The sequence below is a fragment of the Hylobates moloch genome, unplaced genomic scaffold (genome assembly GCF_009828535.3).
Source record: "Hylobates moloch isolate HMO894 unplaced genomic scaffold, HMol_V3 SCAFFOLD_9, whole genome shotgun sequence".
NCBI lineage: Eukaryota > Metazoa > Chordata > Mammalia > Primates > Hylobatidae > Hylobates > Hylobates moloch.
This window is the reverse complement of record NW_026652284.1, coordinates 5,529,234-5,554,666: the sequence shown is the minus strand read 5'-3', so window position 1 is coordinate 5,554,666 and position 25,433 is coordinate 5,529,234. Positions and strand designations below refer to the sequence as shown.

Sequence of the window (25,433 nt, the reverse complement as noted above, 5' to 3'; positions counted from 1 at the left end):
CAGCCTGGGCTACGGAGCCAGACTGTCTTTAAAAAAAAAAAAAAAAAGAAAAAAAAAGAGTCACAGTCCAAACCCCACCCTCTACCCCGGCTAATCCCCACTCTTCCATCCCATTTGGGTCTGAACAGGTCATCGCAGCCGCATTTCCTCGGCGGCCAATTGGGGGCGCCAGAGAGCAGCGGACGCCCCTCCACCGACTTTCCAGCGCTTGGGAGGCGGAGTGAGACGCCCTGGAATCCCAGCCCTGCCTTTCGTTGATTGTGAGCTCTGGGCCATGTTACTGACCTCTGAGCCTCAGCGCTGGGTTAAAATAGAACTGGTGTCCTGATAATGGGTGAGGCCCCAGTGGAATAACGCACGTGAAATACACATACTGGGCGTCCACTTAATTAAGGCCCCATCCTCATTGCCTGCCAAGTTTCCAAAAGAGGGATGGGTTTGGGAGGGAGGTTGAGAGGGGAGGCTCCCGGCCTTTCCAGCAGTGCCCCCTCTGCCGTCTGGGCCTGGCAGATGCGTGTTGATCCCAGCGTTTTCTCCAGCGTGCCGTCGCTTCCTAGGTCGACGTGATCAGTGAGCTTTCTCCACCCGTGTTATCCTGAGTGTCCGGAGAGCAGCCCGTTTCTGCCCCTCTTGGGATTACAAAGTCAAGCCTAGAGCCTGACCCACAGTAGTGCCCAATAAAGGCTTAGAAAAAACTCGGAGATATTTGAGCTGTTTTCGTTTTGTTTTATTTAAGACAGGATCTCACGCTGTCGCCCAGGCTGGAGTGCAGTGGCGTGATCATATCTAACTGCAGCCTCGGCTTCCCTCCACCTCAGCCTCCCAAGTAGCTGGGACTACAGCCGTGCACCACCATGCCCGGCTAATTTTTTGTATTTTTAGGAGAGACGGGGTTTCTCCATGTTGGTCAGGCTGGTCTCGAACTCCCGACCTCAGGTTACCTGCCCGCCTCTGCCTCCCAAAGTGCTTTTTTTTTTGTACAAGGGAGGAGGTGGGGAGATATGGGCCAATATTCTTTTTTTTTTTTTTTTTTTTTTTTTTGAGACGGATCTCCCTGTCCCCAATCTCGGCTCACTGCAAGCTCCGCCTCCCGGGTTCACGCCATTCTCCTGCCTCAGCCTCCAAGTAGCTGGGACTACAGGCGCCCGCCACCACGCCCGGCTATTTTTTTTTTTTGTATTTTTAGTAGAGACGGGGTTTCACTGTGGTCTCGATCTCCTGACCTCATGATCCGCCCGCCTTGGCCTCCCAAAGTGCTGGGATTACAAGCGTGAGCCACCGCGCCCGGCCAATATTCTATTCTAAGGTGTTTAACTTATATTAACTCATTTAATCTGGAGAACACTCTTAGCAAGTAGAAAATATTACCCCAGAAAGTGGTGGAGCTGGTATACAAAACTGGGTAGGTGCTTTGTTAAGGAATGATGCATTAGTTTCCCAGTAGGAGGTGAGTGCTTCGTTCATCCATTCATTCATGTCTGCATCTGTTCAACTAGTATTTATGGAGCATCTACTATGGGCACATAGAAGGGAACACACCAGCCAAGGTTAGTCAAGTACACAAATAAACAAATAATTACAGGCTGCATTAAATGCTTGGAAGAAAATCATAAGGATGATAGGCCGGGTGCCGTGGCTCACACCTGTAATTCCAGCACTTTGAGAGGCTGAGGTGGGCAGATGACCTGAGGTCAGGAGTTCGAGACCAGCCTGGCCAACATGGTGAAACCCCGTCTCTACTAAAAATACAAAAATTAGCTGGGTACGTTAGATCATGCCTGTTATCTCAGCACTTTGGGAGGCTGAGGCGGGTGGATCACGAGGTCAGGAGTTTGAGACCAGCCTGGCCAGCATGGTGAAACCCTGTCTCTACCAAAAGTACACAAAATTAGCCAGGCATGGTGGCACGCACCTGGAGTCCTAGCTACTCGGGAGGCTGAGGCAGGAAAATTGCTTGAACCTGGCAGGTGGAGGTTGCAGTGAGCCGAGATCGTGCCATTGCACTCCAGCCTGAGTGACAGAGTGAGACCTCTGTCTCAAAAAAAAAAGAAAAAAAAAAGAAAAATTAGCTGGGTGTAGTGGTGCATGCCTGTAATCCCAGCTACTCTTGTGAGGCTGAGGCAGGAGAATCGAGATGGTGCCACTGCACTCCTGCCTGGGTGACAGAGTGAGATTCCGCCTAAAAAATTAAATAAATAAATAAGGATGATGCGATGGAGAGCAGCTGGAAGGGGCTCGAGCTGAGGACCACACTAGGTAACCATGAGCAGAGATGCGGAACTGAGCTTAAGACCCCCAGAGGATAAGAAATTAAGAAAAACCAGGAAGGCTGGGCACAGTGGCTCACACCCGTAATCCCAGCACTTTGGGAGGCCAGCGTGGGTGAATCTCTTGAGCCCAGGAGTTCAAGACCAGCTTGGGCAACATAGCAAGACTCCCCCCTCTATAAAAAATACTAAAACTTAGCTGGGCATGGTGGCTCGTGCTTGTAGTCCCAGCTACTTGAGAGGCTGAGGTGGAAGGATCGCTTGAGCCAGGAGGTTGAGGCTGCAGTGAGCTGTGACTGCACCTCTGCAGTCCCACCTGGGTGGTAGAGTTAAGACCCTGTCTCAAAAGAAAAACAAAAAAAGAAAAGCTGAGAAAAGTTGCAAGCAGAGGCAAGGGCAAGTGCAAAGCCCCAGAAATGGGAAGACATTTAGAGACTAGAAGATCAATGTGGCTGCAGATGAAGGAGCTCAGGGTGGGGTGTGGGGCTGAACATGGGGTGGGAGTGAGGATGGAGGATGGGGGTGAGGCTGGAGAGGTGGGGGCGGGGCAGGGGGTGTGGGGTGAGGGATGAGGGTTTGAGTGTGGGGAGGTGGGGGTGAGGGTGAAGAGGTGAGAATGGGCTCTTGAGGGTCAGGGTGATCTACGGGACATTAGTCTAGAGATACCAAGGATGCTACTGGCTGTACCTGTGGGGAGTCCAGGCAGGGGTAGAGGCTGCACACATTGGCCTGGGGAGTCATATTTAAAGGGAAGAGCATGGGTCTTGTCTAAAGATCAAGTGTAGATAAGGACAGGAGGAGGCTGGGTGTGATGGCTCCCGCCTGTAATCCTAGCACTTTGGGAGGCTGAGGCAGGAAGATTGCTTTAGCCCAGGAGTTCTAGATCAGCCTGGGCAACATAGCCATAGTTAGACACCAACTCTCTACAAAAACAAAACAAAATAAAACAAAACAAAACATGCAGCTGGGCATGGTGGTGCACACCTGTGGTCCTAGCTACTCAGGAGGCTGAGGTGGGAGGATTGCAGGAGCCTAGGATGTCAAAGCTTCAGTGAGCCATATTCGCACCACTGCACTCCAGCCTGGGCAACAGAGCGAGAGCCTGTCTCAGAAAAAAAAAAAAGAAAAAGGAAAGAACAATAAAAGTCAACTGCTGAGAGGGAGGTTTAGGAAGAAGGGGCTAGCATTATGACTGAGGTGTGAAATAGTCTTTTGGGCCAGGTGCAGTGGCTTATGCCTGTAATCCCAGCAATTTGGGAGGCCAAAGTGGGAGGATCACTTGAGTCCAGGAGTTTGAGGCTGCAGTAAACTATGATCACCCCACTGCACTCCAGCCTGGGTGACAGAGCAAGACTCTGTCTCTATTAAAAACAACAAGAAGAAAGGGAAATAGTCCCTTGGGGGAGAGATTTAGGATTGTCAGTAGCCCTGAGGGCTGGCTTAGGGTCCGTTATCAGCCAGGGTCCAGTCAAAAGACAACGCGCTATAGTTTTTAACTGAGAGAATTTAATATAAAGGATTGTTAACTACGTATAAAGATGTGTTTAGGTAACTGACGGGGTATAATACTAACAGTAGCAACTGCAGGAAGTAGCTACCACTGGTAGGGTGGTATTATTAAAATGTAGATGCTTGAGGAGGGGCACGGGGAGGTGAAACTCAGACATCTGAGGAGAGGGTGCTGCTCCGCTAGGGCTGGTGTCTCTGAGGAGGAGAAAACGAGGCTGGTTCTGCAAATGTTGGAATAAGTGCAGACTGGATTCCACTGCTGCTTCCAGAATGTTCCAACTGCCACCTCCAGGATAAAGAAGCAAGAGTGGCTGACACCAGACAGGACAGGAGCAAGCAGGAAGCGAAGCCCCCTATTGATAGAGCCAAACCGGGATCAGCTGGAAAGCAGAAGTGTTTGCAGAGGCCCAGCCTGAGCACTATAGAGCCAAGAACAGCAGCTGGCTTTGGAGCTTGGTCAACCGGCTTGAGGCCTGAGTTGAAAGCTAGACCCATCAGCACAGTGTCTCTTCCAGTGATTGGACTTTTGCTAGGTGAGTACACTGAAGCCAGGTAAAGGGAGCGGAGAGTGTGTGCCACTGAGTGATTCACAATTCAGGTTCCTGGAATATAATTCCATGAGGACGCAGGGGGTGAGTGGGTGCAAAGTAGCCCAGTTCAAGGGACCTGTGGGCCTGGGGATGAGGACCTTTGCTTCTCCACATGCAGTCCATGGACTCGCAGCATCAGCATCGTCTGAGAGCTTGTGAGAAATGCAGAATTTCAGGCCACTGAGACCGCTGGAATTGGAATCTGCATTTTCCAGATCTCCTGGTGGTCCTCAACTACATATTGGTTTGGGATGGGAAACTAGAAGGCTTGGGCTGGGAAACTAGGGAGTGGTGATCAGCGGGTGGGCGGCTTGGCTGCAGCAAGAAGGACAGGCACTGGGAGACAGCCCCTGGGCAATGAGCTTCCAAGCTGGGGCTTTTTAAGTAGGAGGAAGCCATAGTGGTCTGGCACTGGGACCTCTGAACGAAATTTCCCGGTGGCCAGAAGGAATTTCCTCACTTCCCCAAATTAGTAGATTCGATTGCCATCCCACTAGCTGGTAATTTACAGTATAGTGAATTTCCTTATTTCTTTTTGCTTCCCAAGACTTACAAAAAGTAAAGCCAACCGCTTTATTTATCTTTGGGCTCGTCCAGTCTGGCTTCCCCCCTCCGATCTTTCGCAGTGGGACAGCCCGCTGGGCCTCCTTCCTTCCCCCGAAACCCTCCAGGCCTGGGAGAGGACGCGTTTTGCATTCAGGGAAAACCAATCGCTCCCCTATCGTACATAACCAAGAGAAAAGGTGGCGGACGAGGGGCGTGGCAAAGCGATTAGTGCGGCCTGGACCCTGCGTGCCTTGCGCGCTGCGGGCTCTTTGCGTCTGCGTAGTTCGCTCACCTCCCTTTCTAACTCCGCTGCCGCCATGGCTCCTGTGGTTAGTATGGCTCCGCGTGAGGCCTCGGCTCCAGGGGAGGCACGTGGGCCTTGCCGAGCCCGGCATCTACCCAGGCTCGCTGGGGACGGCGCCCTGCAGCGTCCTGCTGGGGTGGGCTGGCAGGTCGGCCGGAGCTGGCCAGAGCCCCTGCCGATCCCAGCACGTTGTAGGCGGAGGAGGCCGCGACTCGGGGCCCGTGGGGGAGATCCGGGAGGTCTCGGAGGCCGGGGCTCGGGCTCCAGCCCCAGCTAGGGGCCAGCGGGGAGCTGGAGCCTGGAGACTGCAGGCTGGACCGGCCACTGGTCCTTGGACCCCGGCCCGGGGCCTGATTACCTGGTTAGAGGGCGGGGAAGAAGAACGGGACTTGCTACCCTGGGGAGCCGCGCATTCGGAAGTCTACGGCCAAGACTCGGGGACGAATCCGCGGAAGGGCGGCTTATTCGGCGTGCTTTCGGAGAGGAGGCCTGGGTTTGAGGAGCTTTTTAGCGTCCCCAGAGGAAATTAGTTTATCAGGGCGCACTGTACAGACCCAAACGGGTGCTACAGTGGTGTAGGGAGAAGGCTCTCATTGCATTCTCCTTTAGCTATGCTGGGACTGGGCTGTGCGGCGCCCTCCTCCTAGGTTATTTGAGAAAGTTGTTTTTCCGTGTTCTTCGTCCCAAGATCCTACTTTTCCTCTTTTATTGGGATTCCCTGGTTAACATTTCCGGTTCTTCTGCTCTTTCTGTCTGGTTGGCCTTTTAAATGCCTTTTGGTTTAAAACCTTGATGGAGAAGTATCAAGCCCATTGTGGGTAGGTTCTTGATTGATTGTGTATGTTCGGAATAGATCTTAAAGCATCCCTCTTAGATTGTTACTGGGAAGAGACGTTGTAAAAAATAAATCAGTGATTTTTGTAGTGGCCAAATGTTTGAAAAGTTGATCCAGTTAACACAAGTTTTAGATGAAGTTCTTTTAAACATAAAGGAAGAGAGGTAAGATGTGTTCTTGGAAAAGTCTGTTTAGTTCTGCAGAGCTTTTAAACGTGAAAGTACAGGTTGGTACGATGCACAAATGCATTAATGGTGTCAAGTTTGTAGAGAGATAAGATTAACACAAGCTTCTTCGTAAGAGTGAAGAAACGAACCTTGTAGGATGTGCTTTGCCGGGTAGTTTGGAAGTACTAATGCATAGATTAAACGAATCAAAATGTCAGAAGTTCTTGACGGTAGTGTTGTAATAAGATTCTAGGTTTTAGCCTTAACCTTGTCCAAGCTGGAGTGGACAGGCACCTAGAATACTTTGCAACTCCCTTCATGAGAAGGTGGATGAGACAGGATTAAGGGAGATGAGCTAAGATGGATCAGGACCCTACTCTGAACATGTAGGACAAGGATTGGTTTCACGTGAAAATTGTGGGTATGCAAGGCATTTTGTATGCCCGCACTCTAATTCTGGAAAAAAATAAAATAGTAGTTTTTGAAATTGGGAATGTTAGGGCAGCTAAAAGGAAATGTTCATTTTATTGTGGTTCATAAACTAAGAGACCTTCATGCCTGTAGAGATTGGGGAGACTGGAAAGTTTGAGTGGGTCAAGAGTGCTAGATTTCCCCATCAAAAAGGCATGACCCCAGGCCCCAAGCTTGTAGAGCAGCATCTGCCCCTACTATACCTCTGGCACTCAGGCAATGATGCCTCTTGGCCCTCTTGCAAAGGGAGCACAGCTCCATTAGTTTTGTATTTGTATGGACTTTTATACCCATGACGTTTCTGGTTCTGTTAATCTTGTTTTTCTAACTGATTGAGTCTTCATCTCTGTTATCATTTGTGTATTTTCTTAGAAAAAGCTTGTGGCGAAGGGGGGCAAAAAAAAGAAGCAAGTTCTGAAGTTCACTCTTGATTGCACCCACCCTGTAGAAGATGGAATCATGGATGCTGCCAATTTTGTAAGTTACATCCTTATTGCCACTCGGGTGGTCACGAACATTTTGAGATACTGTTGAGAAAACCTACTGGGGTACATTTCTGTTTTCAGGCTTATAGGCAGCTTCACAGGTCTGGCTGTATCATTTCACCCTGGGAATGTGGGCAGATTACTTGTTTGTTTCCTAGTCTTGCTTCTTCTTGTGTGTGCAACAGTTGTGAGGAGTAAAAGGAGATGGGCTTAGAATAAGCAAGAAGGGCTGTAGCACAGAGGTGTTAGAGGACTATCTTGTTTTTCTCCTTTAGTTTCCACAAATGATTTTACTTAAAAGTTACCCAGAAACAGGCCAGGCGCGGTGGCTTACGCCTATAATCCCAACACTTTGGGAGGCTGAGGTGGGCAGATCATGAGGTCAGGAGTTCGAGACCAGTCTGGCCAACATAGTGAAACCCCATCTCTACTAAAAATACAAAAAATTAGCTGGGTGTGGTGGTGTGCACCTGTAATCCCAGCTACTCGGGAGGCTGCGGTAGGAGAATCGCGTGAACACGGGAGGCGGAGGTTGCGGTGAGCAGAGATCGCACCATTGTATTCCATCCCGGGAGATAGTGTGAGACTCCGTCTCAAAAACAAAACAAAAAAAGTTACTGAGAAACAGACAAATTTCACTGGGTCCATGGCATCCCCCTTGCTGTTTGGTGTGTTTAAGCATAAGTGAGGGACCCTGATCCCGACTGTGGGCTGCCTCTGTCCTGGGTCTCACTGCTTTGGTGTGGAGCTTTGGACAGGTGGCAGCAGTTCCTGAAGCTTTTCTATATTATGAAGCATCTGAGCTTCAGTGTTTAAAGTACCCTGCTTGCTGAATTGTAATTGGAGTTTTTTTTTTTTTTTCTTCAGATCTTGCTCTGTGCTGATTTTTTGCCCCTGTATTTGGCCCATTCCCCAATATTCCTCTATCCTATTGCAATCTGGAAATATTAAATAATCCTTCCGCCACATTTTGACTCAGCAGTTTGGTTTTGACATTTTATTCTTTTTCCTCTAATAGCCATGTTTGGGGGATTCAGACTTCGTATTTGTATGCAGGAGTCTCCTAAATTTGCATTCGCTCTAAATTCTCCAGAAGGTTGAACTGTTGCCAGGATCAGTATCATTACAACAAAAATGATTTTTAAACACAAAATAATTATGGTCACGAATTATCCAGAATGGAATTTAGTTAACCTCTTACAGTTTATTGCCTTTATGTAGATGCTGTTTGCATCTGTGTCCTTCAAGAAATCCCCTGTTTCCTTAGTTCTTTCTCTATCCAGTGACTTCTGGCTTTTCTGTGGCCTCCTCTTTTTCAACTTCGGTGTCTTCCAGTTTGGTATTCACATGGTGGCCCTGTTCTGGCATTATTCCTGCCTCCCTCCCTCTGAGCCATTCCCTCAGCCCACTCATCTGTTTGTGTGATTGTCTTTCTTTCTGGAAGCCTCCTTAGGATAGAAAACTGAAGTCATTTATGAATCTTGAGATGCAGAATTCAAGATTTCTGACCTAATCACTCTGTGCCCCATCTGTGGTTAACGTATACTTTTTGTTTATTTTATTTTATTTGATTTTTGAGACCAAGTTTTGCTCTTGTTACCCAGGCTGGAGTGCAATGGCACAATCTCGGCTCACCGCAGTCTCCATTTCCCGGGTTCAAGCCATTCTGGTGTCTCAGCCTCCCGAGTAGCTGGGATTACAGGCGCCTGCCACCACGCCTGGCTAATTTTTGTGTTATTAGGAGAGATGGGGTTTCTCCATATTGGTCAGGCTGGTCTCGAACCCCTGACTTCAGGTGATCCACCCGCCTTGGCCTCCCAAAGTGCTGGGATTACAGGCATGAGCCACCGCGCCTGGCCATTTTATTTTATTTTTATTTATTTATTTTTGAGATGGAATCTCACTCTGTCGCCCAGCCTGGAGTGCAATGGTGTGATCTTGGCTCACTGCAACCTCCACCTCCCAGGTTTAAGTGATTCTCTTTCTCAGCTTCCCGAGTAGCTGGGATTGGAGGCGTGAGCCACCGCGCCTGGACCCAAATTTTTATTTATTTATTTATTTATTTTGAGATGGAGTCTTGCTCTGTTGCCCAGGCTGGAATGCAGTGGCACGATCTCGGCTCACTGTAAGCTCCGCCTACCATGTTCATGCCATTCTCTTGCCTCAGCCTGCCGGGTAGCTGGGACTACAGGCGCCCGCCACCACGCCTGGCTAATTTTCTGTATTTTTAGTAGAGACGGGGTTTCACCATGTTAGCCAGGATGGTCTCGATCTCCTGACCTCGTGATCTGCCCACCTCGGTCTCCCAAATTTTTATTTTTTGAGAAAGGGTCTGTTGTCCAGGCTGGAGGGCAGTAGCATGATCCTGGCTCACTGCAGCCTCAACCTCATAGGCCCAAGTGATCCTCCCATCTCAGCTTCTGGAATAGCTGGCACCACAGGCATGCATCACCATACCTAGCTAATTTTTAAATTTTTTTGTAGAGAAAGGGTCTTCCTAAGTTGCCCAGGCTCGTCTTGAACTCCTGGGCTCAAGAGATCTCCCTGCCTTGGCTTCCCAAAGTGCCGGGATTACAGGTGTGAGCTACTGTGCCCAGCCAGTTAACATATTTTGTATTGGAGTTTTTAAATAGAAAATTATAGGAATTTCGAGCTGAAAGGGACTTCATGTCGGCCGGGCGCGGTGGCTCAAGCCTGTAATCCCAGCACTTTGGGAGGCCGAGGCGGACGGATCACGAGGTCAGGAGATCGAGACCATCCTGGCTAACACGGTGAAACCCCGTCTCTACTAAAAAAAAAATACAAAAAATTAGCTGGACGTGATGGCGGGCACCTGTAGTCCCAGCTACTCGGTAGGCTGAGGCAGGAGAATGGCGTGAACCCGGGAGGCAGAGCTTGCAGTGAGCCGAGATCGCGCCACTGCACTCCAGCCTGGGCGACAGAGCAAGACTCCGTCTCAAAAAAAAAAAAAAAAAAAAAAAAAGAAAGGGACTTCATGTCATTGCAATAGCAAGAAAACAACTAAAAAGGTCCTTTTTGGGCAAAGCTTTCTGAAGCACAAGGAGGTGAATGTCTTGCTGAGGCCCACAACGGGAGTTTGCAGAGAATGTCTTGGGCTCCTGAGTGGCTGCTGCTTCTGCTGTACCACACATGGCCCTGGACCAGGTCTAGAATTGTTTCGGTCACTATGTTTTTGCTCTTTCTACTAGGTCGAAGTCTTATTTTCTGATAGTGCTGTGAACAGTGTTTCATACTCCTTAGATTCAGAAGTTGCTTTTAGCTTTGGTTTCATATACCTTGTAAAAGTTCATTTTATTTATTTTTTGAGACAGGGTCTCTCTGTCCCCCAGGCTGGAGTGCAGTGGCGTGATCTCGGCTCACTGCAACCTCCGCCTCCTGGGCTCAAGCGATTCTCCTGCCTCAGCCTCCTGAGTAGCTGGGATTACAGGCTCATGCCACCACACCTGGCTAATATTTGTATTTTTTGTAGAGATCGGGTTTCGCCATGTTGCCTAGCCTGGTCTCAAATTCCTGAGCTCAGGAGATCCACCCACCTCAGCCTCTCAAAGTGCTGGGATTATAGGCGTATCTTGTAAAAGTTTGGCCTTGGGTTTCCGGTCTACTCTTGTGTTGCCCACTAAACCTTTCATGGCGAGGCACAGTTGGCCTTGTGTGGAAGTAGTCAAGTATGTTTACACTGGGATGTCGTCTCATAGTATGTATGTAAATGGAATTTGTTACCATTTTTAAAAAAGACTGAACATTTAAGAAACTGATACTAGGGCCAGGCATGGTGGCTCACACCTGTAATCCCCACGCTTTGGGAGGCCGAGGTGGGAGGATCACTTGAGCCCAGGAGTTTGAGACCAACCTGGACAACATAGAGAGACCCCTTCTCTTAAAAACATTAAGCCAGGTGCAGTGATTCACGCCTGTAATCCCAGCACTTTGGGAGGCAGAGGTGGACGAATCACCTGAAGTCGGGAGTTTGAGACCAGCGTGACCAACGTGGAGAAACCCCGTCTCCACTAAAAATACAAAATTAGCTGGGCGTGGTGGCAAATGCCTGTAATCCCAGCTACTCGGGAGGCTGAGCCGGAGAATCACTTGAACCTGGGAGGCGGAGGTTGCAGTGACCTGAGATCGCGCCATTGCACTCCAGCCTGGGCAACAAGAGCTAAACTCCATCTCAAAAAAAAAAATTGTAAAATTAGCTGGGGCCAGGTGGGATGGCTCATTCCTGTAATCCTAGCACTTTGAGAGGCTGAGGTGGGAGGATCACTTGAGCCTGAGAGGTCGAGACTTGAGCCTGGGACGTTGAGACTGCAGTGAGCTGTGATTGCGCTGGTGCACTCCTGTCTGGGTGACAGAGTGAGACTCTGTCTCTAAAACCAAAACAAAAAATGATATTAGTTCAGTGTTGGGAGACAAAAAAATAAAATATTCTGTTGAGACAGATGAAGTCACTTCATTGGTCAATTTAATGATTTCTACAGGAGCAGTTTTTGCAAGAAAGGATCAAAGTGAACGGAAAAGCTGGGAACCTTGGTGGAGGGGTGGTGACCATCGAAAGGAGCAAGAGCAAGATCACCGTGACATCCGAGGTGCCTTTCTCCAAAAGGTAAGGGAGGGAAGTGTGTGTGGCCTGCGTGCACCCAGTGCTCAGCCCGCCTTTTCCCTGCATGGGAGTGGGGGCACCTGCAAAGTGATTGGTTTGCATCTGTTAATTTCTGGAACTATGCTCAGTGCAGGAGGCAGTGGATGAATGCTATTATGGTTGTTAACAATAGTCAACTTTTGGTGGTTTTAAAATTTTGTCTTTCACAGGCTAAAGTGTTTTGTTTTTTTTGAGCCGGAGTCTCACTCCGTCGCCCAGGCTGTTGTGCAATGGCGCGATCTCGGCTCACTGCAACCTCCGCCTCCTGGGTTCAAGCAGGTGTCCTGCCTCAGCCTCCTGAGTAGCTGAGACTACAGGCGCCCGCCACCACGCCCGGATAATTTTTGTATTTTTAGTAGAGACGGGTTTCACCATGTTGGCCAGGCTGCTCTCTAATTCCTCCCCTCAAGTGATCCACCCGCCTTGGCCTCCCAAAGTGCTGGGATTACAGGCCTGAGCCACCGTGCCCGGCCAGGCTAAAGTATTTTAAACAGTAAGGTACTCAGACTTGCTTTCAAGACTGTTTTCTCAAAAATATTCTTGGCAGGGCACAGTGGCTTATGCTTGTAATCCCGGCACTTTGGGAGGATGATACAGGAGTATTGCTTGAGCCCAGGAGTTTGAGACCAGCCTGGGCAACATAGTGAGACCTCCATCTCTACAAGAGTTAAAATTAGCTGGGCATGGTGACATGTGCCTGTAGTCCAGCCACTTGGGGAGCTGAAGTGGGAGGATGGCTTGAGCCCAGGAGGTCAGGGCTGTAATGAGCTGTTATTGTACCACTGCAGGCCAGCCTGGGTGACAGAGTGAGACCCTATCTCAATTTAAAAAAAAATTGCTTCCTGTCTCTAGATCACAGTAAGAGCTTACCTTTTTTTTTTTTTGAAACCGAGTCTTGCTGTGTTGCCCAGGCTGGAGTGCAATCAATGGTGCCATCTTGGCTCACTGCAACCTCTGCCTCCCGGGTTCAAGTGATTCTCCTGCCTCAGCCTCCCGAGTTTTTGGAATTGCAGGCGTGTGCCACCACGCCCGGCTAATTTTTCGTATTTTTAGTAGAGACAGGGTTTTGCCATGTTGGCCAGGCTGGTCTCGAACTCTTAACTTCAGGTGATTCGCCTGCCTCAGCCTCCCAAAGTACAAGGATTATAGGCATGAGCCACTGCGCCTGGCCCACACCCGGCTAATTCTTATATTTCTTTTTTTTTTTTTTGAGACGGAGTTTCGCTCTTGTTGCTCAGGCTGGAGTGCAATGGCGCGATCTCGGCTCACTGCAACCTCTGCCTCCCAGGTTCAAGCAATTCTTCTGCCTCAGCCTCCCGAGTAGCTGGGATTACAGGCATGCGCCACCATGCCCAGCTAATTTTGTAATTTTAATAGAGACAGGGTTTCTCCATGTTGGTCAGGCCGGTCTCGAACTCCTGACCTCAGGTGATCCGCCCGCCTCGGCCTCCCAAAGTGCTGGGATTACAAGCATGAGCCACTGCGCCTGGCCTTGTATTTCTTTTTTTTTTCTTTTCAGACGGAGTCTCACTCTGTCACCCAGGCTGGAGTGCAGTGGCGCAATCTTGGCTCACTGCAACCTCTGGCTCCCGGGTTCAAGCGATTCTCCTGCCTCAGCCTCCCGAGTAGCTGGGATTACAGGCGCCTGCCACCGCGCCTGGCTAATTTTTTTTTGTTTTTTTTAGTAGAGACAGGGTTTCACCATGTTGGCCAGGCTGGTCTCTATCTCCTGACCTCGTAATCCACCTGCTTTGGCCTCCCAAAGTGCTGGGATTACAGGTGTGAGCCACTGTGCCCAGCCTAATTATTGTATTTTTAGTAGATACGGGGTTTCGCCGTGTTGGCCAGACTGGTCTTGAACTCCTGACCTCAGATGATCCACCTGCCTTGGCCTCCCAAAAGTGCTGGAATTACAGGTGTGAACCACTGTGTCTGGCCAAGAGCTTTCCTTTTGAATTCCAGCTGTTTCCCTTGTAAGTGCTACTTTGGCACTGAACAAGGAATCTGAAGACCTCAGTTTAGACCGAGTCCACTCTAGTTAATTCCTGGGTCCCATTTTCTTTCATTTCAAAATGGAGACATTAATTTGCTAGTTCCCTCCTATGTTATGTGTTGGTTTTTGAGGATGAGGTTAAAATACTTTACCAATTGCTGAAGAATTGGATATGCATATACTCAGCTCCTAGCCTGGGGCTGTGGCCTGTTAGGAGCTTTTAATCATACTAAATCCCAGCACTTTGGGAGGCCGAGGTCGGAAGATCACCTGAGGTCAGGAGTGAGACCAGCCTGACCAACATGGAAAAACTGTCTCTACTAAAAATACAAAATTAGCTGGGCGTGGTGGTGCCTGCCTGTAATCCCAGCTACTCAGGCGGCTGAGGCAGGAGAATTGCTTGAACCAGGGAGGTGGAGGTTGCGGTGAGCCAAGATCGCACCATTGCACTCCAGCCTGGGCAACAAGAGCGAAACTCCGTCTCAAAAAAAAAAACGACATACTAAATCAAGTGGTGGGAAATTTTAAGGTATGTTAGTACAAATTGGTTGTAGTTAATGGTTTTATGTTTAGCTATGTCAGTGAAGAGAAGACTTTGAAGCTTAAGTGAAGTCCTCACAGTCTGCCTGGGAAGCCTTGAGAGTGGGGCTTCTGGGGGGTACAAAGCCTCCGGCCTGCTGGGCTGTAGCAGAGCCCTTGGGGAAGATTCTGCTACCTTTCTGTGACCTGTTTACCAGGGTGAGGGTGTCTCCTGGCATGCGTCACTTCCGTTTTCACAAATTTTCTGTTCTTATCCAGTGGAGAAAGAAGGGAAGGTGCCTTAATCATCTATTACAGCTTTCCTTTCTTGATGATAATAGTTTATTTTCCTGAAAGGTTCAAGGTGTCCCAAATCTGTAACTTTTTCTGTCTCTGAATTTGTACAGGGTTTCTATTTATTTATTTTTTTGAAAAGGAGTTTTGATTTTGTTGTCTAGGCTGGAGTGCAATGGCGCGATCTCAGCTCACTGAAACCTCCGCCTCCCAGGTTCAAGCAATTCTGCCTCAGCCTCCTGAGTAGCTGGGATTACAGGTGCCTGCCACCATGCCCGGTTAATTTTTTGCATTTTTAGTAGAGAGGGGGTTTCATCATGTTGGCCAGGCTGGTCTGGAACTCCTGACCTCAGGTGATCCACCCGCCTCGGCCTCCCAAAGTGCTGGGATTACAGGCATGAGGCACCCTGCCTGGCCTGTACAGGGTTTTTTTTTTTTTTTTTTTTTAAACCTGATTTTTTTGTTTTTGTTTTTGTTTTTTTTTTGAGACGGAGTCTCGCTCTGTCCCCCAGGCTGGAGTGCAGTGGCGCGATCTCGGCTCACTGCAAGCTCCGCCTCCCAGGTTCACGCCATTCTCCTGCCTCAGCCTCCCCAGTAGCTGGGACTACAGGCGCCTGCCAACACGCCCGGCTAAGTTTTTGTATTTTTAGTAGAGACGGGGTTTCACCGTGTTAGCCAGGATGGTCTCGATCTCCTGACCTCGTGATCCGCCCACTTCGGCCTCCCAAAGTGCTGGGATTACAGGCTTGAGCCACCGCGCCCGGCCTAAACCTGATTTTTTTCCCCAGTGTACTATTAGGGATTTTTTTTTCCCGTTTTTTTAGATAGGGTCTTACTCTGTCACCAAGGTGGAGAGCAGTGGGGTGATCATAGCTCACTCTAGCCTCCATCTCCTGGCTCAAACAGTCCTGCCTCAGCCTCCCAAGTAGCTGGGACTACACGAGTGCCCCACCATGCCCGGCTATGTCAGGGAAAATTTCAACCACCTGAAATTTTGAATTAACTTCATCTGAATACAATATGGTGGAAATAATTGACAAAAGTATACTTTTTAGATGGAATGACCAAATTGACTTATCTTTGCATAGCAAAAAGTGGACAGTTGAATTGAGAACTTCACACTTTGTGGCGATTGCTTTGTTGGTGTGGCGATTGCTTTGTTGGTGTGGCGATTGCTTTGTTGGCGTGGCGATTGCTTTGTTGGCGTGGCGATTGCTTTGTTGGCGTGGCGATTGCTTTGTTGGCGTGGCGATTGCTTTGTTGGCGTGGAGATTGCTTTGTTGGTGTGGAGCACTGTCACAGTGCTCCATTTTTGGAGATGGTGAGTCTGTTGGTTCATGACATTTGGGTCCTGTTAATATGCCAGGGATCCAGGCCGGGCGCAGTGGCTCACGCCTGTAATCCCAGCACTTTGGGAGGCCCAGGCGGGTGGATGACCTGAGGTCGGGAGTTCCAGACCAGCCTGACCAACATGGAGAAACCCCGTCTACTAAAAATACAAAATTAGCTGGGCGTGGTGGCACATGCCTGTAATCCCAGCTACTCGGGAGGCTGAGGCAGGAGAATCGCTTGAACTCGGGAGACAGAGGTTGAGGTGAGCCGGAGATGGTGCCATTGCACTCCAGCCTGGGCAACAAGAGTGAAACTCTGTCTCGAACAAACAACAAACAAACCAACCAGGGATCTATCTGAGCATCTCATGTAATCCTTGCTATGGTCTGAAGAGATGGTTAGTAGCAGGGGTCCCCTTTCACTGTGGGAGAAACAGCTTGGTTAGATTAATTGGCTCTGCTGTGGGTTTGTGCGTTGTGAAATTCCCTCTTTATGGCTTGGGAAGATTCGGAATAGCCTCAGGGCCACGTAAGCAAGCCGGTGAGAAAGGTGCCAATATTATAGTGCACTTCATCTTTTTTTTTTTTTTTTAATTAAAAAAAAAAAGGTTGTGTAGAGACAGGGTCTTGCTATGTTGCCCGGGCTGGTCTTGAACTCCTAGATTCAAGGGATCCTCTCACCTTGGCCTCACGAAGTGTTGGGATTACAGGCGTGAGCCACTGTGCCCAGCCCTTAGGTCATCTTTATGTAGTTAGGGTGTTGGGCACAAAAGCCAGTTTTTGCCTTTCCATAAAGAATGAGTGTTTTGGCTGGTCGCAGTGGCTCACACCTTTAATCCGAGCACTTTGGGAGGCTGAGGCGGGCAGACACTTGAGGCCAGGAGTTCGAGACCAGACTGGCCAATATGGCAAAACCCCCATCTCTACTGAAATTACAAAAATTAGTTGGACATGGTGTTACACACCTGTAATCCCAGCTACTTGGGAGACTGAGGCACGAGAATTGCTTGAATCCTAGAGGCAGAGGTTGCAGTGAGCCTGGGCCACACACAGAATGAGATTCTGTCTCAAAAAAAAAAAAAAAAAAAAAAAAGTTTTCTAATGATCACCCTGTTGTGGTGAGTATTTTAGCTCTCACCTGGCTAAAGCAGCAATTGGGCAGGCTGATTGAAAGGCTTTGTGCTCTCTGGGCGTGAGCACAGTGGCAGGGTGGCATTCTGTCCCTGTGTGTTGGGTGGTGAGCAGGAGGGAGTGTGTGCACATCCCTAAGAAGCAGTCCTCATCATCCAGACAACCTCAAAAGGGGGTTTAACTCCGTGAGGTGATGTGTGCGCAGTGCTTACAGCTCTTTGGAAACCCACTATTTTCTCCATAAAAGGTACTGAGATTGCGTACTTAACTGTAAAATTTCTATCATGTTATCTTTCTCCAGTGGTCACTAAAAACTATGTTATAGGTGTTTGCTGCATTTTCATGGACAACTGGTACATCTACTTATCTACTTATCTGCTCTTGGTTTTTTTTTTTTTTTTTTTTGAGATGGAGTCTTGCTCTGTCGCCCAGGCTGGAGTGCAATGGCGCCATCTCGGCTCACTGCAGCCTCTGCCTCCTGGGTTCAAGTGATTCTCTTGCCTCAGCCTCCTGACTAGCTGGGACTACAGGCGCCCGCCACCACGTCTGGCTAATTTTTTGTATTTTTAGTAGAGACAGGGTTGCATCGTGTTAGCCAGGATGATCTCCGTTTCCTGACCTCATGATCTGCCCGCCTCAGCCTCCCAAAATGCTGGGATTACAGGTGTGAGCCAGTGCCCTGGCCTAGTTTTTTTTCTTTTTATTTTTTATTTTTTGGAGGCAGTCTCGCTCTGTCACCCAGGCTGGAATGCAATGGTACAGTCTCAGCTCACTGCACTCTCCTCCTCCTGGATTCAAGGGATCCTCGTGCCTCAGCCTCCCGAGTAGCCGGGATTACAGGCGTGCACCACCACGCCCAGCTAATTTTTTTATTTTTAGTAGAGATGGGGTTTCACCATGTTGTTCAGGCTGGTCTCGAACTCCTGACCTCAAGTGATCTGCCTGCCTTGGCTCCCAAAGCGCTGGGATTACAGGCCTGAGCCACCATGCCCAGTCTATTCTAATTGTTACTGCCAATGTCAATGGTACATGGCTGATAACTCTGAGAGCCTTGGCTGGGGTGTATTTGCCTTACCTTTGCCATTTTTGAGGCTTGGGAAAACACCTTGAATTGTAATGATTTTGAGTGCTGGGTTTTGTAAATGTTAAAATGTTTTAGAATGCAAGCGCCAACTGTCTAGTGGAGTTCTTGTGTCCTTTCTCTGCAGGTATTTGAAATATCTCACCAAAAAATATTTGAAGAAGAATAATCTACGTGACTGGTTGCGCGTAGTTGCTAACAGCAAAGAGAGTTACGAATTACGTTACTTCCAGATTAACCAGGACGAAGAAGAGGAGGAAGACGAGGATTAAATTTCATTTATCTGGATTATTTTGTATGAGTTCTTGAATAAAACTTGGGAACCAAAATGGTGGTTTATCCTTGTATCTCTGCAGTGTGGATTGAACAGAAAATTGGAAATCATAGTCAAAGGGCTTCCCTTGGTTCGCCACTCACTTATTTGTAACTTGACTTCTTTTTTTTTCTGCTTAAAAATTTCAATTCTCGTGGTAATACCAGAGTAGAAGGAGAGGGTGACTTTACGGAACTGACAGCCATTGGGGAGGCAGATGCGGGTGTGGAGGTGTGGGCTGAAGGTGGTGACTGTTTGATTTTAAAAAAGTGTGACTGTCAGTTGTATCTGTTGCTTTTCTCAATGATTCAGGGATACAAGTGGGCTCCTCTCATTCATTAAAATAAAACGTGACATCTTTCTAAGATTCTCTGTGGGAAAATGACTGTGTCAATAAAATGCGGGTTTCTGGGCCATTCGTCTTACTTTCATTTTTTGATTACAAATTTCTCTTGACCCACACAATTATGTCTGCTAATCCTCTTCTTCCTAGAGAGAGAAACTGTGCTCCTTCAGTGTTGCTGCCATAAAGGGGTTTGGGGAATCGATTGTAAAAGTCCCAGGTTCTAAATTAACTAAATGTGTACAGAAATGAACGTGTAAGTAATGTTTCTACGTCTTTGCAACAAACTGTCAGTTTGATCTCCAGCAGAGGGAGCTGTAGGAATAGTGCTTCCAGATGGGGCCTCCCGTGTGGGGCCCAGGGATGGGGGCCCCTGATGCCAAGAGCTCTGGAGGCTCTGGTAAAGGGGGAACATGAAGGAGGAGTGACTGGGAAGCCTCCCATGCCAAGGAGATGGGAGATGCCCTGGAAATAGCTGCCTCATGCTACTTAGACCATGACTGGATTTAATGTCAGAAGTTATTCTACAGTGGTGTGCCGCAGTGCAGAGGCTAGACAACTGAAAGGGGCTACCAAGGCTGGGAAAAAAGATGCAATTGTTGCTGTGAGTGACTTTGAAAGACTCTGGTGCCTTGTGGTGCCCTTCTGAAATTCGAACAGTAATGCAAAAGTGTCTGCTTTAGAATTTATGGTGTCTAAAATTCATGTTTTTAAAAGAGCTTGCCTACAGATGGTTTCCACACCTGAAATTGTGCCCTGTGAGTTGCATAGCTGGAAGTTCAATGCTCAGTCCTACCTTGGCTCCTATTAAACATTTGGTGCTCTGTGGGTTGAGTTGAACGTCTTGAGGCTTTGCAATTTCACTTGTGTTAAAGGCTCTGGCATTTTTCCATTTCTATGCAAATTTCTTTGAAGCAGAATTGCTTGCATATTTATTCTCTGCCGTCACAGAAAGCAGAGTTTCTTTCAAACTTCACTGAGGCATCAGTTGCTCTTTGGCAATGTCCCTTAACCATGATTATTAACTAAGTTTGTGGCTTGAGTTTACAGATTTTACTTGTTGCATTGATGTTCCCATGTAGTAAGTAATTTTTAGTTTGGTTGTGAAAAAACCCTGGGCTGAAGTTAGCATTTAAGTTAAAAGAAAAAAAGAAACTAGTCCCAGATTTGAAAACTTGTAATAAAATTGAAACTCACTGGTTTTCTATGTCTTTTTGAACTCTTGTAATCGAGTTTTGATCACAATTTCTATTAAAGTGGCTAACACCTGGCTACTATTACTGTGCGAGGCTTTGTTTTTTTTAAGGACTGGCATGTTAAGAAAAGCTTTGTCCTCACGAATTAGTTGCTGTACCAACAGTTACGTTGGTCTTTATTAGGCTTAGAAGAAAAGATGTCCTTTATTTCCACTTTTCTTCCCCTAGTTGTGCTGTTTTGCCGCAGTGAGATTCAGGAGTTGGCTGTCACTGAACCCTCTGTGTAGAATTTCTCCAGATCCAGAGCCTGGGGAACAACTTTGCCAGCAAATGCCGTTTTCTGATGGGGAATAGGTAGTGTGAACTTGAATTCCATCACAGCCATGACACCAGCTGCGCCCAAAGCACACTGTAGACCAGTTTCCTTTGTTTTGACTCACACCTCACTTGCCGGATTGAAAATAGTTGAGGCACAGGCACTGACTGGGGTCGTGGAGAGTTTCAAGCTGTGATTTAAGTTCATAAGAGTCCCGAAACAGGAGGTCAGTCTGGTCTCGGCCAATGGCAGTTACAGAAACACCCTCACGCCCTTCCCTTGAGTGTGCTGGTGCAGCTGAGGAAATGAGGTTTGTTGATGTCACTAAGTGTTACGAACTAGTCACTTCTAAAGGCTTCATGTTTTCCCTCCAAAAGCCTCTGATCCCCCTTTTCCCATGGCACTTTCAGTGGTGAATTGTTTGGGTTTTGAGTACTGTTGTCCTCATACCTTTTCAGGAACAGCCAGGTGTTGAAATACCTGGGTCCTAACTTTGCTCATGAATGGTGTGTAGCACAGAGGTGGTCAGAAACACGGGGAAAGTGAGGAAGTTGGATAATACCAAGTGTCTTAAGACAGTTGATATCTGGGGCTATCTAGATCTCAGCCTTTTTAGGGGACACTTGATTTCCTGGAGGGTGATAAGGACCCCAGTGATGGGGGATAATGGTCCGGCTGTTGAAGTCACTGATAATGTCAGGGGAGCCTGGAATTTGGTGTTGACACCTGATTTCACTCTCCATTTGTACATGGGACTCAGACCCTTAAAGTTGTCAAGTGTTGTAAGCCAAGACCTCCCACGGGGGAGGGGGACCTAGGATGTGGGAGAGTTACAGATCTGGCAGTTCCAGGAGACAGACCATCTCCCCAGTAACCCTTGGACAGAATACTGGGGTGACTGGAGTCAGAAGCCGCAGGGTAGGGGCACCACGGCGGTGAGAGATGGGCCAGGCCCCCGAAGGAGAGCCTGGGTTGACACCTGGCCCAGGTTGTTCGCCGAGTCGTGGTGATGGGCCTATATTTAGTGGAATAAACTGTGGGGTTGATTCTCTTTGAGGGAGAAGAGGGTAGAAGAGAGGCTAGGTGTGGGGATTTGCCATCCCTGCAAGGAGGTAGCCCTCCACCTACAGGAAGCAGGTGGGGACCGCCTGTTAAATGGCGCCATCATAGCGCTTATCTCTAGGAACAGGAAACTGAATTTCTAATCCAGCCATTTTCTTGTCTTTGGGATGGATTTGAGAATACACATTCTTTTTTTTCCCCCAGGCTATTTTGGGCCCAGCTAAAACAGTCTGTAAAGGCTGTGCTGACCAGCGGAGTGAGTTAGCTGCCACCATAGCTAGAACCCAGAGAACACCCATAAAACGTTCTTAGGCTTACACAAGGATTTTCTCAGGTTCAGGGCCATGGCCCAGGACTGCCTTTTTGAGAAGCTCTTTCCTCCCCTGCAACCCCAACTGAATTTGAATTCAAGTGGTGCAGGGTCCACACTTTCGGAAAAAGGCTTCAAGTGCAACGAAAGTCTTGGTGCAGCAGGTGGGCACTGAGCCTTCATTGCAGAGGACACTGCGGTCCTGAGTGACGCCGTTTCACCCCTGCCGAGGAGGAGGTGTGGGGCAGAGTTTTGATCTATGTCACTGGCTGCGAGGTGGTGTATGTACAAGCACTTCATTGCCCTTGAGGAGCCAGCGGTGCCAGGTGGCCACAGCGTGGATATGCATTGTTGAACCAACTGGCCTCAGGCAGGGCTTGGGGGTTCCTGGATGAGGAGTTCATGCAGCCCTGGAATGGAAATTGAGTATGGTATGTGCAGAAGATGATGAGCTTTTTCAACTCTGTTCTTGGAAAAAGTTTTTTTTTTTTTCTATTTTTGAGACAGTCTTGCTCTGTCACCCAGGCTGGAGTGCAGTGGTGCAATCTTGGCTCACTGCAACCTCTGCCTCCTGGGTTGAAGCGAATCTCCTGCCTCACTCTCCCGAGTAGCTGGGATTACAGGTGCCCACCACCACGCCTGGCTAATTTTTGTATTTTTAGTAGAGATGGGGTTTCTCCATGTTGGCCAGGCTAGTCTCGAACTCCTGACCTCAGGTGATCCGTGATCTGCCCGCCTCGGCATCCCAAAATGCTAGGATTACAAGCGTGAGCCACTGCACCCAGCTGAAAAAAGTTTTTTTCCTTGATGCTTTTGTAACCGGTATATTAAAAAATATTTTGATTTTGGAATTGTCACTGAGGTGTAATTATGAGCTCTATGATCAGCAAACATGAGAATCTTGTCTCCTAAAACAGTAACCTTAATGATAGGCTTGTTCTCGCAACTGCAGAGTTTACCGAATGTTCACTGTTTTAGGGATTGCTTTTAACGTCATGCATTTTTGGTCCATTGTCATTAAAATGCCCATTTAATAGTTTAACAATAATAAGGGCTCTCCTTTAAAAATGACTGGAGAGCCGGGCATGGTGGCTCATGCCTGTAATCCCAGCACTTTGGGAGGCCGAGGCAGGCGGATCACGAGGTCAGGAGATCGAGATCATCCTGGCCAACAGGGTGAAACTCTGTCTCTACCAAAATACAAAAAATTAGCCAGGCGTGGTGGTGCGCGTCTGTAGTCCCAGCTGCTACCGGGGAGGCTGAGGCAGGGGAATCGCTTGAACCCCGGAGGCGGAGATTTGCAGTGAGCTGAGCTTGCACTACTGCACTTCAGCCTGACAACAGACACCATCTCAACCCGCCCCCCTTAAAAACCCCCAAAAACCTGGAGATTTGTAGTAAAATCCATTTGTTTCTAGCATTCCAGTTTTTGTTTCATTTTGCTTTTGGACATTAAATAATATTACCTAGTTGCAGTCATTGGGAAGAACAGGATGGGGAGAGGATTATGACTGATGAGCATCTGGGCTCTAATTTGTTGCCAGATTAAGCAGTTAGAACTGTTCTTTCTTGAATGATATCTTGACTTTCAGCCTCGCCTTGGGAATTGGAGCCAAGGTTAATGATGGGGGCGGCTTTCTGGTGATGAGAAATATTGTAAATCAGAGTTTTTCTACCGAAGGGCAGGGGACCTTTGAAAGGGATTAGAGAGGTGTTGGGGGGCTGGTAACTGAGGGGTGGGCATGTCAGCTTAGGGCTTTCTTCCCTGTTGGTCACCATTCAGGGAGGCAGTTGGGTCTGAAAGAACGAGGAAGAGGCAGGTTTGGTTCAAGCCTCGGTGATCTGGGGCTCCCCCTGGCTAGCTGCTCTGTGGGGAAACACGGCCTTGGGAGGGGAGGCCCGTTGGTTTCCTGGCCTGCTTCCCTGAAGAGGGTTCCTTTCCCCTTGCAGGCGGCCAGCACTGGGCTGACCCGGCGTCTCTATCTACAGCGTAGTTAAAGCGGATCTGGGAGATGGAGAGGTTCCCAACACCCCAGTCTTTGGTTCCAGAAGGCTGGGCCGACCTCTCCTTGTCCAGGGATGAATGCAGAGGGTCTTTTGTTTGGGGTTTGCCGGCAATAAAATTGAACGGGAAGAAGGGGAAAACTGCTGCCGATCCTGCGTGTCTCAGGTGGGTTCCCTCAGTGTCCCTGCGAGGCAGTGAGAGGGGGCCCTCCCTTCACGGGCCTTCTGGGGTTAGAGAGCTGGCGGTCGGCCAGCCCCTGGAACTTTTGCGTTCTTATGGTAGCTTTAAGACTTGCCGCCGCGGAGACTGGAGGCGCTCATTTAAAATTCCAGTCTTGCTCCCGAGGGCTTTGGCCTCCATCTTCACCTTTAACGACCGAGGGCTGGTGGCGGCGGCTCCTTCCTGCTCTGCGACAGGTGTCGCTTCTGAGCGGGAGTTTTGGGCACAGACATCGCAGATCCGCACCACCCCTAGGGGTCTGCATGGGTTTGAGCTGCACCCAGCCTGGAGGGGCTTTTTGGAAGGGGGCACGTGGGCGGTGGGAGCGGGAAGCAGGTGAGGGGAGCCCGCCTGCGCGGATTTTTCTGCAGTAATCAGACCCACAGTCTCCAGAGCGTCTTTTCCCCAAGTGTGGAACACATTTTTCTTCTAATCCTCTTTGGAGAGGGGGTTAGGAACGTGCCGAGGCCGGAGCCGGGTGCGGGGTGGGTCCCGGCGCCTGTGAACCGAGTAGGGGAGCGGGCCGCGCGCTGCCCTGAAGACCCCGCCTCCGCGCCCTTGGGGGGCTCGGGGCCCAGCGCCTTCGCAGGCGAGCGGCGGCGGCTGGCTCTGCCCGGGGTGCGCGGGGGCAGTGTTTCCTCGCCTCCCCCTGCGCCCGGGCTCGCCAAGCCCCGGCTGCCGGCTCGGCCGTCGGGTCCGCGGGCGCGCGGACGCCTCGACGGCTCCCCCCTGCCGGAGCGCCCCCCGGTCCCCACCCTCACCCGGCGGCTCAGGACTAGTCCCCCAACTTGTTCTCTGCTGTTAACTAGTCGCGCTGCCGGAACGATGGGATGGGGTTGCCACAGCAACCAGACTGGACGTCACAATCCGGGCATGTGTGCCGCCCCCCCGCCGTGCCGCCGTGCCTCCGGCGCTGCTGCCGCCACCCTCGGCGGGCTGCGGGACTCAGGCTGCGGGGCGCGGTGGGCGGAGCGCCCGGGCTTTGCGGGGAGCAGCCTAAGGCGGCCGAGAGAAAGGGGGGGTCGAGACGGGGGGGTGGAGGTTTGGGGGGGTGGGGGGGCAGGCGGCCGCCATCTTCTCGCCGAGGCCGCCTCGCCCGCCGCGCGCGCCCGTCCGGCAGCGCACGGGTTAAGGCTGGCACCGCGCCCGGCGGGAGGGGGGGCGCCCACCTCCCCTCCACCCCGCGCCGGGCATGCGGGGCCCATTGGGCACCGAGGAGGAGCTGCCGCGGCTGTTCGCCGAGGAGATGGAGAACGAGGACGAGATGTCAGGTGAGCCGGGCGCGGGTGCGCCCGGGGCCAGAGCGGCGGGGGCGCCGAGACAGGCCGGGCCCAGGGCTGGAGCGCGGGCGGCGGGGGCGGTGCGGCCGGGCTGGCGCCGCGCAGGAGGGGCGCCCGGGCTGCGGGGCTGCGCTCCCGCCCTGCTGGCGCCGCGCGGCCAAGGGCGCAGGCTGGGTGAGCGCCCGGGCGCGGCGTGAGGGCGGCTAAGG

At 49.9% G+C, this 25,433-nt stretch overlaps 2 protein-coding genes across 4 annotated transcripts in view; both read left to right on the top strand.

Annotated features, from left to right (window-relative positions):
• Positions 1–5,119: 5,119 nt before the first annotated feature.
• On the top strand, positions 5,120–20,116 carry RPL22 (ribosomal protein L22). The gene is made up of 4 exons (XM_032758734.2): positions 5,120–5,241; positions 7,062–7,166; positions 11,671–11,795; positions 18,308–20,116. The coding sequence occupies exons 1-4, from the start codon at positions 5,230–5,232 to the stop codon at positions 18,450–18,452; spliced, it is 387 nt and encodes a 128-aa protein (XP_032614625.1). The 5' UTR covers positions 5,120–5,229; the 3' UTR covers positions 18,453–20,116.
• Positions 20,117–24,960: 4,844 nt separating this feature from the next.
• CHD5 (chromodomain helicase DNA binding protein 5) overlaps positions 24,961–25,433 on the top strand; it is a 71,450-nt gene continuing 70,977 nt past the window's right edge. For 2 of the 3 annotated variants that reach the window (XM_058444624.1, XM_032758722.2), the window contains exon 1: positions 24,962–25,215. In XM_058444624.1, coding sequence (XP_058300607.1) covers positions 25,137–25,215 — 79 coding nt within the window. In that variant the 5' untranslated portion in view covers positions 24,962–25,136. Of the gene's footprint in view, positions 25,216–25,433 lie in introns of all 3 variants that reach the window. The other variant, XM_032758723.2, reaches the window with a different exon arrangement.